The sequence below is a fragment of the Guillardia theta genome, assembly GCF_000315625.1.
Source record: "Guillardia theta CCMP2712 unplaced genomic scaffold GUITHscaffold_23, whole genome shotgun sequence".
NCBI classification, from domain to species: Eukaryota; class Cryptophyceae; order Pyrenomonadales; family Geminigeraceae; genus Guillardia; species Guillardia theta.
Genome location: NW_005434651.1, coordinates 509575 through 523443, shown reverse-complemented (window position 1 = coordinate 523443; position 13869 = coordinate 509575). Strand labels below are relative to the sequence as shown.

The window sequence follows — 13869 nt, the reverse complement described above, 5'->3', positions numbered from 1 at the left end:
AAACGTTCCTCCCTCCCTCCCTACCCTACCCTCCCTCCTTCCCTCCCTCCCCTCCAAAAGTTACCTCCCTCCCTCCCTCCCTCCCTCCCTCCCCTCACCTTGTTCCCGACTCCTCCTGGCGTTATCAGCTTGCTCGGTGCCAAGAGCTGACGAGCATCAAGAACAGCCTGCTCCTTGCCGGAGGGAGAGGCTGCCAGGACGACCCCAGCTTGCTCCTTCCTCTCCATACATGGTGGGGGGACATTGGCAACCCCTGCTCCTACCAGCCCGTACACGACGTGAACCCCTTCCATGCCACTGAGGAAGGGGATGCCGACTGCTCCTCCTGTCGGCCTGCCATTGATTGAAATCCCCACGAGAGTCTGGACCGCCTCGAGCCTTCCCTCCACGAACTCCTTGGTGCCGTCCACAGGGTCTACGAACACACACACGTCCTCTGCGGGCACTGACGTCAGCTGTTCCGGCACATCGCGGAGCTCTACCGGAAGGAACTTTTGAGGAACTCCTCCGATCCCCTGCAGCTCCTCCTCCTCCTCCTCCTCCTCTGCAACGATCGAGATCTGCGGGAAACTGCTGCGCAGGATCTTCAGGATCTCCTTCTGAGCAGAGGTATCTGCCTCGGTGAGGTAGCTGCGGGAATCATGCGCATCCTTCAACATGGTACCTGCAAGCTTTCCTTGCTCCCTCCTCTTCTCAACATCACGAATGATCTGTCCTGCCCTCTCACATGCATATACGCAGCATCCAAGAAGCTCCCGCATGTCCACCTTCGGAGCTGCCATCTTCGCTGCACAGGCTCCTCCTCTCAAGCTCACGGGCGTCGTTCCCCTCTCTCTGGTGATCCTCAGCTGTCTACAAGGCCCTCCTCCTCCTCCTCCTCCTCCTCCTATCGTGAAGCAGGCGACAGCCTCGAAGCCTAGCGCAAGGACGAGAACGAAGGCAGCATGCCGCATCAAAGCCAGAGTCCGCCTCAGATTAAGGGCACTAGTTCGCCTCAACTAGAAATTCTTTTCTGTCTTCTTTGCCCCTATCAATTCTCTGAGGCGGGTTGATTTAACTACCTTCCGGGCTTTCCATTCTTCTTTTTACTCAAAGTTAAGTTAAAAATCAGTACGAGGACAAATTCAAAATCATCATCAGATGGACCAACCGTTCACACGGTGGAAAAATCCTCTCATCGGAGATGTCCGGTAGCTATTGTCATCAGCGAACTGCTGTCCCACTGGTTACGCCTGACCGTTGAGAGCCTCCGTCTCGGTCGGCGGAGTCTTCAGCGGCAAACTTCACACATGGTACCCGCCTGCCTCACGCTCTCGTACCTCGTTCGTCTCCATGGCGGCATCCGGCTCCGGCTCTTGTCCACCTTGAGCATCGGCAGCAGGAGGAGAGGCGTCTCCTTGGTCCTGCCATCCTATCAGGAGAGAGAGAGCTGGCGAGGACAGCCAAATACAACTTGCAGCGGAGGAGGAGGCTGCAGGAGAGATTCCATGACTTGCGAGTCAGTCTCCTGAGTAGGACGAGGAGCTGAGAGGTAGCCCGAGCCCTTGCCGTCCGAAGGCAGCTGGAGCTCGAGATCTGCAGGGTGCAGGACTGGCTGAGCTTCGACGAAGGAGATCTCTTGATGCTCTTGGGGAGTAGCAGGCTGGACTTGATGCATCCTGTGGGTGTCAGGCGCCGTTGGCACCTCTGGCGATCTCTGATCTTGACGTTCCAACGCGGACTGCTCTGGACATCAGCATGACGATAAGGAGGGGGGGAGGGGGGGGGAAGAGGAAGAGGAGGAGGAGGAGGAGGAGGAGGAGGAGGGACCTGGAGGTTCGACTCCCCGTAGAACAAGATCCTGGGCTTGCGATGAAGCTCCTCCTCGTCACGGATCGACTCCTCCACGTCATCCAATGAGGGGAAGAGGTCTACACAGCACGGAGCATCCTCCTGCGCCTGCTCCTCTTTGCGAGCTCCCAGTGCCTTCACCTTGTCGATGGAGGGCTGCAGCCTCTGGAGAAACTCCTTGACTCCCGCCTCGTCGGAGAGGCTCTGTCAACACAACTTTCACCGTCATCGCACTGGAAGGAGGGGCAGCCGCACCAGGACGTTGTTGCTGTCCTTCATCACAGTCCTGTTGGGATTCTGTGCCTGAAATCCCTCCCCGTCGTGTCCAAACTTGTCTATCAGGTCCCTGGCAACCCTGTCAGTACCTGCCCTGCTGCCATGCGCTGGTCACTGTGGGAGCTCAGGCATTTCGAGCCAGTAGGGAGGGATCTTCTCGTTCCCATCCCCGATGAAGGAGATCAGGAGCTTTTGGATCTTGTTGTGGAGCTGTATCATCATGCTCTTATTCTCCTCCGGCTCCTCCGGCATCTCCTTCGCCTTTTCTATGAATTCTTGAGGGATGTAAGGGATGAGCCTGAGTCGGCATAAGGTGAGTCCGCGATGATGATGGTGGAGATGATGGAGATGATGTGGAGGAGAAGGAGCGTTAGTTTTCTTCACCTCTCGTTTTGCGTCGCGTCCGGCCCCTCCTTGAAGACCTTCACTGCAACTCAGCAAGTGAACCAGGAGAGAAGAGCATCTTGAGACCTGCACGAAGTTGTACTGGATGTCTCTGTCGAGCATATCTTCCATGATCTTAACCAGCAGCAATGCAGTCTGGAAACGAGACTCATCTATTCCTCCTCCTCCTCCTCCTCCTCCTCCTCCTCCTCCTCCTCTCACACCTCAAACTTGGACAGCCTGTTATCGTTGAGGTCTTCAAGAGGACGTACAATTCTCGTCAGCTTCACCTGCGGCCCATGTCACCCAACAAGATTTGGGAAGGAGGACGTCTACCTTTTCGACGTTCATCGTGTAGAGCAAGTTTGTCAACGTGAGGACCTACGGCAAGTCAGAGAAGGAAACTTGTTTGCCTTGTGCTGCTGACCAAGGAACTGATGATGGTGGAATCTGGAGCACCTCCTAAACTCAGAAGGAGGGTGAGATCGTAAATCTGGAATGAGATCTGTGAGGAGGAGGAAAGGAGTACAATACAAGCAAGCTGACAGTGTTGGCAATGTCGGTGAGTTTGCGGTCAAAATCCTTCATGGTGCTTGAGAGACGAGACTGAAGTCAAACAAGACATGGAAACCTTGATGGAGGCGTTGACTCGTCCAGAGAGCAAGGCCTGCAACAACGTGTACAACCGATACCTGTTGGGGGTTGAGGTTGTCAAAGGCAAGGAGAGGAGAGAGAGCTGGATACGTGGTGGAGAAGTTTGTGACCATGGACCACAAGATCTGGAGAGGCAGGAGGAAGTTAGCGGAAAGGCTAAGTTTGTACTCGAGAGATCATGAGAGGTTGTGAATGTAGACTTTCTTTTCCACCTCTGCCTGGTCGTTGACAGCGTCCATGAGAGCCAGCATGAACTGTGACCAGTCATACATCTGAGATTCCAGACATGAAGAAAACACGCGAACCTGAACGAAGTTCAACCTCTGCTTCTTGTTCTTGCTCCCGCTCAGCGAAAGGAGATAGATCCTATCATTCGAAATCGATCAGAGTCTACCTCAAACAATACACGAGGTCGTACATGAGGAATGGCGCCAACACAAATGCCAGGATTGCAATCAGAGAGTAGAAAATGATCCAGAGAGCAAAGCCTGGCAACGGAGAGGTTGAGATGCGATGCAGAGAGAGGGAGAGGGAAAATGATAATGGGACGGAGGTGCAGGAAGAGGAGGAAGCGGGGTGGAGGACAAGAGGTGTGGGGAGCGATTGAGATATTCAGGATAGTATACTCCTTGACACGAGACGATGAACAGACCTGAAATCAAGCTTCCCTCCTTGATTAAGAAGACCGTAAGGAGCCAGGTTCTCAACCTGAACAGACGTGCTGAATATCGGAACCTGAATAGCATCCCGATCCTTACGTCACTCCTGTTGTTAGAGCTCGGAGGCGTTCAGCTTGTCCTCCGGGCGCGAAGAGCTTGTCAAACTGACGATCTTGTTAGTCTCCCCATACGTGCAAGCACAATGACAGACCGGTCCAGCCGGGGCGCAGGTAAAGAATTTGTTTTGCATGACAGCCAAAGCGTCGGGAGTCTCGAAGAAACAACCGTACTTGTCAATTGAGTAAGAGGCGAAAGAACAACAACAGGTCAGTCCCTCACAAGGTTGTTTGCAGAGATGTGCCGCTGGCTCGTGTACACCGCTTTGCACTTGTTGCCACTACAGTCACTGTCTTGCATGCAGAATTTCCCAGCGACGGAGTCTCCGCCACAGAGCGAGTCAGGCTTGAATGTCTCGTTCTGGATCGCATTCTGGTCGTTCGAGAAGAGACGGACAACAAACTGAGGTCCTCGCCTCAACCTCTCCAGCTTGGTCCAACCCGACTGGTCGCAGGAGCAAAGGTCTGACTGAGCGATGCTCGTTTGCACGATGCAGTTCAGCAGCTCCTGTTGAACCTTGACCTCCTCTGTCACGATGCGGCTGTCAAAGTTAAACACCTCTTTCTTGCAGGCCAGTGTCTCAGCATGGTTGCTGTAGTAGTACTTTGGCTTCCAGTGGAACCAGGTCCCATCCACCTTGAACGGCACGTTGCCGTCTCTTTTCGAGCAGTCCAAGAACTCACTGCGCACCCTCTTGAGGAAGGGGTCGAAAATCCAGTCGTTGTTCCTAAGAGTGCAACTGGCGGCCGCCATGAGCTCCTGAGGAATGTCGACCATGGAAGTGCCCTGCCAGGGAACAGTCAGGGGCATCTGAATCGTGAAAGAGGGGGATGGCCCAGTACATTCTTCGTGACTTGCATGTACGGCCACTGAACGACGTAACCTGGATCCTTGCAGTTTGCATCCTCCCCCTTGCAGCTCTCCCTCAGCCATGGCACCCACGGGCGATCATAGGTCTGGAAGTAATTGAAGGACTGGTGGAAGGAAGAAGTCACAGATCGAAGGAGCAGTGCTGTAACAAGAGCGCAGCACATCGCTGTCTGCGCGACTTACTTGATAAATCTGACTGGCTCTGTACTTGGCAGGAGGAGCTGTGACTGGAAGCCTGAAGTCGAGCTTAGAATATTAAGATACACATCACTCTCTCACAGCGGGTTTCTGTTGAAAGGGCAGAAGTACGATGCCGAACAGATCCCGGCGATCGTGATGATCTGGATCACGAGGGTGTAGCTGCCTTACACTTCAGCAGGCGATGTCTCCAACAAGCCTCGTTCTCCTCACCTCTTTGCCAGGAAAGTGACGACGTAGAGTAGGAAGCCGAGCCATGTGAAATCTGCCTCAAGCGGCCGAATGAGCGTCTGCCTCGTCTCTCTGTGGATCTTGTAGCGCCTGCTGATCTTTGCCTTCCCATCCTCATCACTCTTCGTCTTATCCTCCTTATGGTCCAGCTTCGTCCGGTCGAGCAGGTCGATGTTGAACGCGAACGCTGTCAGCGCGTTGTGCCGCTGGTACACCAGCCTCTCCCACTTTGCCGCGTCCTCAAACTCTTGGGCATCTGAACCGCCTGCGCATGATCCGAGGAGTGAGGCCGAGGTAGGGAGGTATTCTTGCTGGTTGATAAGCTCTAGTCCGTACAGGAACTGATGTCTCGTCAGCATTCATTCCCGTCAGTTCACCTTCACCTCATTATAGGCTTCTTCTCCCTTGGCCGTCCGCCTCGGATTCTTTGACAACTTTTAGATCGACATCATCAAGCGAAAGTCTCTCACGGTAATCGGCGTCTCCCCATCAAGGTCATGCGTGTAGAGCAGAGCGTTGTACTTTCGATGCTTCTCCTTATCGAACCGACTTCCCAGGTATCGATCTGCAATGCTGCAAAGACTCCATTCAGCACTCGATGCAACCCGACAAGCTCACTCTCACATCTTTCTTTTCCTCATGTTTGTGGGCTCTCAAGACCTCGATGGGAACACTGTCAATCACGTCAAACCTGGAACACAAGGAACAAGTGGGAGAATTCTTCCAGTGGAAACCCGTACATGTAAATTATGAAAATTCAAGTCTTTCCTCTCTCCCCCCACCTCCCGGGTCCTGCAACTTCCTGGCTCCTTGAATATTCAGACTGCTCACTAGCTATCTAATCGATGATGAATCAGTATGTTTTCAACACATCTTGACATGGTTTCTGTTCACTTTGTAAGTGCCGTACGGCGCAAGTTCGGCATGGACGCAGTTTCAAGTTTCGTCTTCCCTCTGGCGCGTCAAAGATAAATTTCGAATTTCAAGTACAAGTTAAAACTGTCATGGTACTCCAAGTAAATATTTAATTATCTACAGAGCTTTTAAAATTACATAGCCGTACTAAATCCATCCCTTCATTCAAGCTGTTAAAACTGATTTTTAACTTAAAACTTTGAGTAGACTGCTTACACTCAGCCGTGCGGCCAGGCCCGGGCACCGTGGCCCGGCGCGGCGGGGGCCCGGGCCCGGTGGCCAGGCCGGCCCCGGCGTCTCCCCAACTACAACATGAGCCTCATGGCCGCGCGGTCTCGGAAGGTGATGGATCGTATGCCAGCCGTGCCAGTCAGATAGCGCCGAGTTAACAAAACTCTCCTGTAAACCAAGACGACTTACGTGTTTTCGAGGCGGCAATAGGTCCTCTCATGTCTGGAAGGCTTGGGTTTCACCTGGCATCCAGGATGTGAACCTGAACTGGTCCCGGTTGAGCAAAACCTGTCTTGTTACAACTAAGGTCGATGTGATATCTGCGTGACTTTGGCATAGTACAAATCTAACAAACTTGTGCTCCGGAGTCCGTCAGAACTTCGGAAGGAACTTGCCCGGCCAGGAAAAAATGCCGCGGCGGCCGTTCAGCATGAAGCCTTGAAGAAAAGCAGACTCGACTCAAGGCCTTTGGCGGTCTTTGAAAAAGACCAGAGTCTGGCCCTGCCGACGGTGCGGCAGAAAGGCCGACGGGCCTGGGGCCGGCTGCCGCTGCGCCGCTGTCACAAGTCACTGACCGTGACTCTGAGTTGTAGGGATGAGTCCTACGGTCGGCGCCGGGCTGGCCCGGCCCGGTGCCGCGACTGATATGAGTGAAGACCATGATTGGTGCTCTTAATTAGGAATGGCGGGATGGCGGCAAGCGAATCGGAAGCAGCGGTAAGCGCAGGTACAAGATGGAATACAGCATGCATGATAGAACAAGACGATCCATCATAGCACAAACATGTCTGCATATGGAGTGAAACTTTGTGTTCATTGTCATGAAGCTTCATGCTCAATGTGGATCTCATCAAGAAAATATTTTGAGTCATGGCCGCCCTTGACACAAACACAAAGTGGCGCCAGAGTCAATACTCGGCTTCTGGTTGCAGAGATTTATTGCTACATGATAGTATCGGCCAGTAAGCATCGTTAGATCGTTCTCGTCTCCATGGAGAGTTTGTTCGACGACGACGACGACGAATTCTTAATAGCAGCAGCCAATCAGCTCGAAGAGCAACTGGCCAACTCTGCTCTCAAGTCCAACAAACCGCCGGAAGCTTCAGCCCCTTGTTCACTGCAACATGCCTCCAGACCTAGTCATGTACAGAGCTGCATCCCAACTTCATGGATTCAACCCCATGGCTCAGGGCCAGCAGCCGGTTCAGCCAGTTCAGGTGGCACTCGTCTGAAACTCGAGTTTCCCTTGAACCCGCAGGTGAGGCGCTATCAGAGGGACATCATCCTGTCTGCAGTGCAGAAGAACACGCTGGTGTCCTTGCCCACGGGTTTGGGAAAGACTCTGATCGCAGCCGTCCTGATGCACAACTACATGACATGGTTCCCTGACCGTATCATCATCTTCCTGGCGCCGACAAAGCCCCTCGTGAAGCAGCAGCTGGAGGCATGCTCGAGGGTGATGGGAGTGTCTTCAAGGCAGATAGCAGAGATGACTGGATCTGCGAACGTCTCGAATCGGAGGAATCTCTGGCAAACAAGATCGATCTTTTTCATGACTCCCCAGGTACTCCCCAGCTGCAGCCTCCACCTTGCACTGACATGTTCAAGATCCTCGACAACGACATATGCCGTGGAGACTGTCCTGCAGAGAAGGTGGTGCTACTCGTCGTGGATGAAGCGCACAGGGCGATAGGTCGACATGCTATTGTCAAGTCGGTAGAGCAGCTGAATCACAGGTGCTGCTTCTCAACTCTCTGCTGACCTGGTGCTCATGGTAATACGATGTTTAGGGTATCAGCTGGACTGAGGATCTTGGCTCTCACTGCCACACCAGGCAGCAAGCTGGAGAGAATCCAGAATGTCATATCGAACTTGATGATTTCGAACCTGGAGATAAAGAACGAGGAGGATGAAGATATCCAACAGCATGTTCACAACAAGGAGAGCGAGGTTCGAACTGGCAGCCTGTAAGGAATATAGCTTGACTCTGAGTCCAGGTCGTAGCTGTGGGTCAAGATCACAGGATCATGAGGGCATGCGAAGAGCTGAGAGATTTGTTGTCCCCAGTCATTAGGAGACTCCAATTCAAGCAGCTTTTGCACAAGCATGAGGTAGACAACCTCAATCATGGACTTCTGCATGTAGCGCAGGTTGCCATTGCTCAGCTTTTGTCGTCTCTGCCTTCTTTGACAGATCCTGCATCTTTTGCAGAAGAGATTCATATCTTCACCCCCAGGAAATTTTTCCAGGGAAGAAGTGTTGTCGGTTCAATCAGACTTCAATGCAGCAATCTTCATCCTCCGCTCCTGTCATAATCTAGAACGTGGCTCGATGAAGGGCCCCATTCAAACATTGCAGAACGCCAAGGCAAGTCATTTAATCAAGTTCTTGAATGCTAATATTTGAAATTCAGACGGAGTGCATATCCAAGTATGGTGCCAAAGGAGATATCGTAAGGAAAGAAGGGTATTCCAGGGTTTTGAACACGTTGAAAAATGTATGTGCTTTTGTTGACCTGCAACCCTCCCAACGTTTGACTTCTTTCGATTTCAGCTGCGGGAGCAAGAATGTTTCCTGCATCCAAAGTTAGAGAAGCTCAAAGTCATCCTGGAGCAGCATTTCAACCGCAAGCTCACTCAGTGCAGCTCGAGTGGAGATCGAGTTGACTCTCGTGCCATCGTTTTTGCGAGCTCAAGAGACTGTGTAGAGGAGATATGCGAAGAAATCAACAGACTGCAGAACGTTCGGGCAAGCATTTTCATTGGACAGCAGGGCACTGCGTTTCACAAGGGACAGAGTCAAAGGATTCAACAGGAAGTTATGAATGACTTCAGGAACGGGCGATTCAACACCATGGTAATTGAGGGTTTGAATGTGATATCGCCTGATGACGATCATGTCAGGTGGCAACCTGCATCGGAGAAGAGGGCCTTGACGTAGGCAACGTCGACATTATTATCCAATATGATCTGGTCAACTCTCCCATACGGGATGTGCAGCGATCGGGTAGAACTGGCAGGGCTCGAGAGGGAATCGTCGTCCAGCTAGTGATGGAGGGAAGGGAAGCTCTTGAGCAAATGCAAGGCGAGAAGAAGAAGAGTTCCTTAACGAAGACGCTGAAGACCCTCAATCAGGTGTGTGCGCTGCTGTTGACTATCTATGGCTGAGCTTGATCTCCGCTAGTGCAAGAAGATTGACCTCTACAAGCACGACTCAAAGCTCGTTGACCCCTTGCCTCCTGTCATTGAGATCGATTTCCAAAAGGTCGTAGACGAGGAACATGTCCCAGACAAAGAAGCGAGAGGCAAGCAAGAATCCAAGACAAGAGCAAAGAAGGGAAAGGCCGGCACCCCCTCTACAAAAGAGGAGAAGATCGCATGGATGAAGGAGAAAGGCTACCACGTTGATCTCTCATCCTTCTATGGAAGTCAAGATGTCTATTCTTTGCAACTTGACAGTTGGCCAGAAATGCAGACAGTCAGTTCTTCCGTGTACAGGATAAAACACAATCGTCGCTCCAAACTTTTCGTGTCTATGATGTCCAAATTCTTCGAATCTCAAATTTGCAACGAACGTTCTGGGGTTGAGGAGTGTCACGGACTTGAATGTCAAAGTGAAGCCCAGGTGGAGAGTTGCCCGGAAATGTTTCCTGCAAACGACACGGATGGTGAAGAACAGGGGCTTGGTAACGTGTTGGTACCTGCTGCTCGTCTCGAACCCTGTATATCTCAGGATTTTGCTGTAGCTTGCTCTGAAGCCCAGGGCAGTCAAAGTGACATGAGTGTCAAAAAAACTTCCATGGATGAGGAGATCGAGAAATATTTCCCAGCCCTTGAGTCCATCGCGTCTCCTCACTTCTACAGTGGAAGGGATCGAATACCGTTGATTCCTGGTGAATGCCATGTTGAGATGGAAGAAGTGGCAAGACCAGACTTTGCAATTCGACCCGAGGAAAAACAAATTCATGTCAGATGTATGCCGTTAACATCCACGGATGTTGCAGTATCTGCTACTGCTTATAGTGAGAAAACTCAAAGATCGCCGGACAGGAAAAGCGAACCTCTTGTACCGAACCGGACGACCTGCATGCAAGACTGGATGGGAGTTAGGGGGGGAAGTCAATCAGGAGCAAATCAAACAGCCAGGAACTCAACCTTAAATGGGCCAGTCGCTCACCCCGTACACATCCCTTCATTTGATCTCGGAGACTCGTCGGGCGGAGAAGAGAGCGAAAGTTTACAATTTGAACCCGACGCTGATCTGACAGCTCCAGCACGCGATGCAGCTTCGCATCCATCGTTGGAGATGGAGGAGGAAACTATTACAGAACGTCACATAGCAGACACAGCAGCTTGCACAAGTACTAACAGAAACGACAGAGAAGAGCCGCCGATTGTTATTTCGCAAGATGTGGTTTGCAATGTCAGTTTGGATCGCTCCGACATTTCGACTCCCTTGGTCAAAGTTCGCAAAAAGAGAAGACGGATAGTGAGCTCTGAGGAGGATGAAAGTTGCGATGAATTCCCAGCAGTGCACAAGACCGTTGGAAGCGGTTCCTCTGCACTGACTCTGGAACAAACTATGCAACGACCTGGTCATGTGCAAGAAAAAAAGCAAGTGGAAACGGTGTCTAGTGACGATGAGTTTGAAACGAACCCAAAGTTTCCAAAAAGTAAGGAAGGGACAGAGTCAAGGAAAGGAGTCTGGAGGACGGAGAAAGGGGGAGGAGAGAAGCAGAAGAAGGGGAAAGGGGAGAAGCAGAAGGAGAGAGAAGAGAAGCGGTTGAAGAGGAGGAAGATCAGGGCGAAATACTTTGAGGACGAAGCAGAGCAGTCTGAAGATCACTTGACCTCTTCGGGGAACGAACAATCGGCTGAGGAAGACAAGCTTGCTATGAACGACAGTTTCATCAACGACGAGGCCTCGGAGTCAGAAGCTAGTCCAGGGGCTATGAGAAGCATCTACGCACGATCCCTCATGACGCAGGAGGAAGGAGAGTTCTTGCCCCGGCAGCATCAAGGGGGATACAAGATGTCCTTCGGCAAGAGGGGAACGAGTATGCTGGGGAGAGAACGATCGGTCTCAGAGTCAGAGAGTGACGATGAGAGCGACCTGAGCAGCTTCGTCGTGGGGAGCTCGCAAGAGGTGGAAGAAGATGCTTCGCCCAGTGAGGATAACGAGCCCAGCTACGATCACGATCAGGGTGAGCCTGAGGACCTCTGCAGCCCAGCTGCTCGACCAGCTCGCGCACAGGAAGAGAACACGAAGGCTAGATTCTTCGTGGCCAGCTCGGAGTTCAACTCCCGTCTATGTCAGGAGCTGAGAAGACCTACCTTGAGTGACCGGGTGGAGTGTGTGAGTACTACGAGGCTGCAGTTTGTCAGTTACGTCTGTGGCTTCGAGACGGCGATCATCCGCAAACACCTCAAGGACTTGAAGACTGACGAGCAGTTGTCAAACCTCGCCCAGCAGGTCGCCAGCGCCAGGGGCACCTTTGACAAGTTGTACTTTGTGCTTGACACGGGCGGTGCAACGGCTTTTGCACTTGACCCGTTGAAGCTGGACACGAAGAGGTACATGGAAATCATCTCTTCCATCTCCAAGGCCAACGGTGTCAAGCTGATTGTCAGTGACGACCCGGCTAGCTGCGCGCTGCTGCTGCTGGAGATCGCCCTGGAGGACAAGGAGGCGGGAACTTTCTCTCCCTCCTCCGCCACGCTTGAGTACATCAGAGGGCTGTGCGAGAATCCTGTCCTCAACATCCTAACTCAATTCCCCTTCCTCAACCTGCTCCATGCTACCTTCCTCTTCGATCGATGCCCGTGCTTGAAGGACCTTTGCCAGCTGGCCAAGCGTGAGGAAGAGCTGCCGCCTCTGTGCCGGAAACGATGGAGTGCACTCAAGGAATGGTTGTGGAAAGCACCAGATGAAATATTGCCAGGAGCGCGCGATGGGTAAGGGGTGGAAACTCTCGGAGGACGAAGATCAGGTAAAGCAGGTAGATAGAGGAGGGAGGAAGAAGAAGTAGAAGATTTTCTATTTCACTTTCAGGGTAGAATATCAACAAGCTGTTGTACTATAGGACATGAAGGAAGGCTCATCCCTTGGTAAAGGTAGCAAAGAGGAGAGGCGTGGAGTCAAAGTTGTTGAAGAGCGAGAGCTCCGTCACCTGCCCAGAAGGATCAACTGGAGCAGACACCATCCTGCCACCCCACCTCGACCTTCCCCATCCTCTCAAGGTTCTCCAAAACCTGCCGAGCGCAAGGAAGTCAGCCAACCCCAGCTGTCACCCGGTCAGCCTCACAGCAGACAACCCTGGTCGACCTCTCCTGTTCCTGCGCAAGCATCAGTAAGAGCTGGGAAACGACTCCTCCGATCTGCTGACACAGAAACTCGTACATGAGAAAGAAAGTCCCCCCAGCTCGCAGGTGCTTCACTATCGCAGCTGTCAGAGCCTGCGCCCCGTCAGCAGGAACGGAGCTGGACTGGGGCACAGTAACAACCTCAGCGTCCTCCTCGTAGTAGATCACATCGCTCCCTATCACGCACTGGAACTCCTTCACAGGCCTGCAGCTCCGATCATACAGGTGCCGCCGACCTGCCGACAGCAGACCTGAAGCTGTCCGCGAGACAAGCGTGCCAGTCCAGCCGGGTGACCTGACACTTTTCTTCCAGTCCGTTCAGCTCGACGTTGGTCAGGAGGTTCTCGAGCAGATTTCTCGGCTGCAAGTTCCTCTCCACGACCGAGTTCCTCTCCCCCTCATCCTCCCCCTCGTCCTCCACGTTGCCAAAGTCGCTCAAGACGACCTGAGAAACTCTTCAACTTTCTGCGACAAGGCCCACCAGACCCACCTGGTTGGCTGAAGACTTCGCCATGCAGATGCCGGTCACGCCGACTCCGCTGCCCAGCTCCAGGACATCGCGGCCTGCAAACTGGTTTGACCTCAGGTCAGGTCACTTCATCCGACGAGCGAGGAGGCCCTCTACCTTGTCCCCATTCATCTGGATCCAGATGCTGAGAGCGAGGCCAGCGTCCCATATGCTGTAACCTAGTCCGCTGTCTCCGAAGCTTCCTTCTTGTATCGACCTGCATGGCCTATTATGTGCTCTCCTCCAACCCCTGTGAAGCTACATCGTTTCTCCTCCTGAGAACAGAAACTTTCTAAAGTCCTTCCGTTCTGTTTTCATCTCGAACAGCACCGGCTTGCCGCGGTTCTCAGCGAAGAACGCTCGGAGCTTGTCCTTGTTGTTGTCCTCGCGGCAGATCTGCATGAACGCTTTGCAGATGTTCATCTCCTCCTGCCTCACCTGCACAGATCTTGAAATCTGAATCACCCTCAAGCCGACCAACTCACCGGCCCGTTGCTCTCTGCGAGCACCCAGATGTTGGACAAGGACAGCTTCTGCTGCTCGCTCTTAGCGTTCATCGTAGTTCTCAGCCTCGAAGACGATGTTGCCCGCAGCCGACTATGGAGGGGCCGATCGACGGACAACACGAACGATC

The 13869-nt window shown here is 52.7% G+C and overlaps 3 protein-coding genes across 3 annotated transcripts in view; 1 reads left to right on the top strand and 2 right to left on the bottom strand.

Annotated features, from left to right (window-relative positions):
- GUITHDRAFT_137037 (hypothetical protein) overlaps positions 1-5860 on the bottom strand; it is a gene marked incomplete at both ends in the record, with an annotated part of 6566 nt that extends 706 nt beyond the window's left edge. Inside the window, 28 exons of the mRNA XM_005835014.1 lie at positions 99-998; positions 1320-1403; positions 1493-1720; positions 1810-2034; positions 2086-2176; positions 2222-2404; positions 2491-2528; positions 2578-2646; positions 2715-2780; positions 2827-2871; positions 2918-2983; positions 3037-3096; positions 3122-3157; positions 3183-3269; positions 3357-3416; positions 3450-3510; positions 3539-3632; positions 3797-3852; positions 3903-3967; positions 4015-4092; positions 4143-4706; positions 4763-4894; positions 4974-5025; positions 5070-5150; positions 5202-5560; positions 5597-5653; positions 5690-5792; positions 5844-5860. Of these exons, the coding sequence (XP_005835071.1) occupies positions 99-998; positions 1320-1403; positions 1493-1720; positions 1810-2034; positions 2086-2176; positions 2222-2404; positions 2491-2528; positions 2578-2646; positions 2715-2780; positions 2827-2871; positions 2918-2983; positions 3037-3096; positions 3122-3157; positions 3183-3269; positions 3357-3416; positions 3450-3510; positions 3539-3632; positions 3797-3852; positions 3903-3967; positions 4015-4092; positions 4143-4706; positions 4763-4894; positions 4974-5025; positions 5070-5150; positions 5202-5560; positions 5597-5653; positions 5690-5792; positions 5844-5860 (3957 nt within the window). The remainder of the gene's footprint in view (positions 1-98; positions 999-1319; positions 1404-1492; positions 1721-1809; positions 2035-2085; positions 2177-2221; positions 2405-2490; positions 2529-2577; positions 2647-2714; positions 2781-2826; positions 2872-2917; positions 2984-3036; positions 3097-3121; positions 3158-3182; positions 3270-3356; positions 3417-3449; positions 3511-3538; positions 3633-3796; positions 3853-3902; positions 3968-4014; positions 4093-4142; positions 4707-4762; positions 4895-4973; positions 5026-5069; positions 5151-5201; positions 5561-5596; positions 5654-5689; positions 5793-5843) is intronic.
- Positions 5861-7605: 1745 nt separating this feature from the next.
- On the top strand, positions 7606-8309 carry GUITHDRAFT_52228 (hypothetical protein; the record flags this gene model as incomplete). Its single annotated transcript, XM_005835013.1, has 3 exons — positions 7606-7929; positions 7974-8101; positions 8156-8309. Coding segments are annotated over 3 exons (606 nt in total), but the record flags the coding sequence as incomplete, so codon positions are not given.
- A 4153-nt stretch (positions 8310-12462) lies between these two features.
- GUITHDRAFT_106168 (hypothetical protein) lies at positions 12463-13792 on the bottom strand (the record flags this gene model as incomplete). Its single annotated transcript, XM_005835012.1, has 10 exons — positions 12463-12534; positions 12581-12616; positions 12670-12700; positions 12765-12820; positions 12869-12932; positions 12979-13172; positions 13218-13298; positions 13353-13452; positions 13498-13673; positions 13721-13792. The coding sequence occupies 10 exons, from the start codon at positions 13790-13792 to the stop codon at positions 12463-12465; spliced, it is 882 nt and encodes a 293-aa protein (XP_005835069.1).
- Positions 13793-13869: the final 77 nt, after the last annotated feature.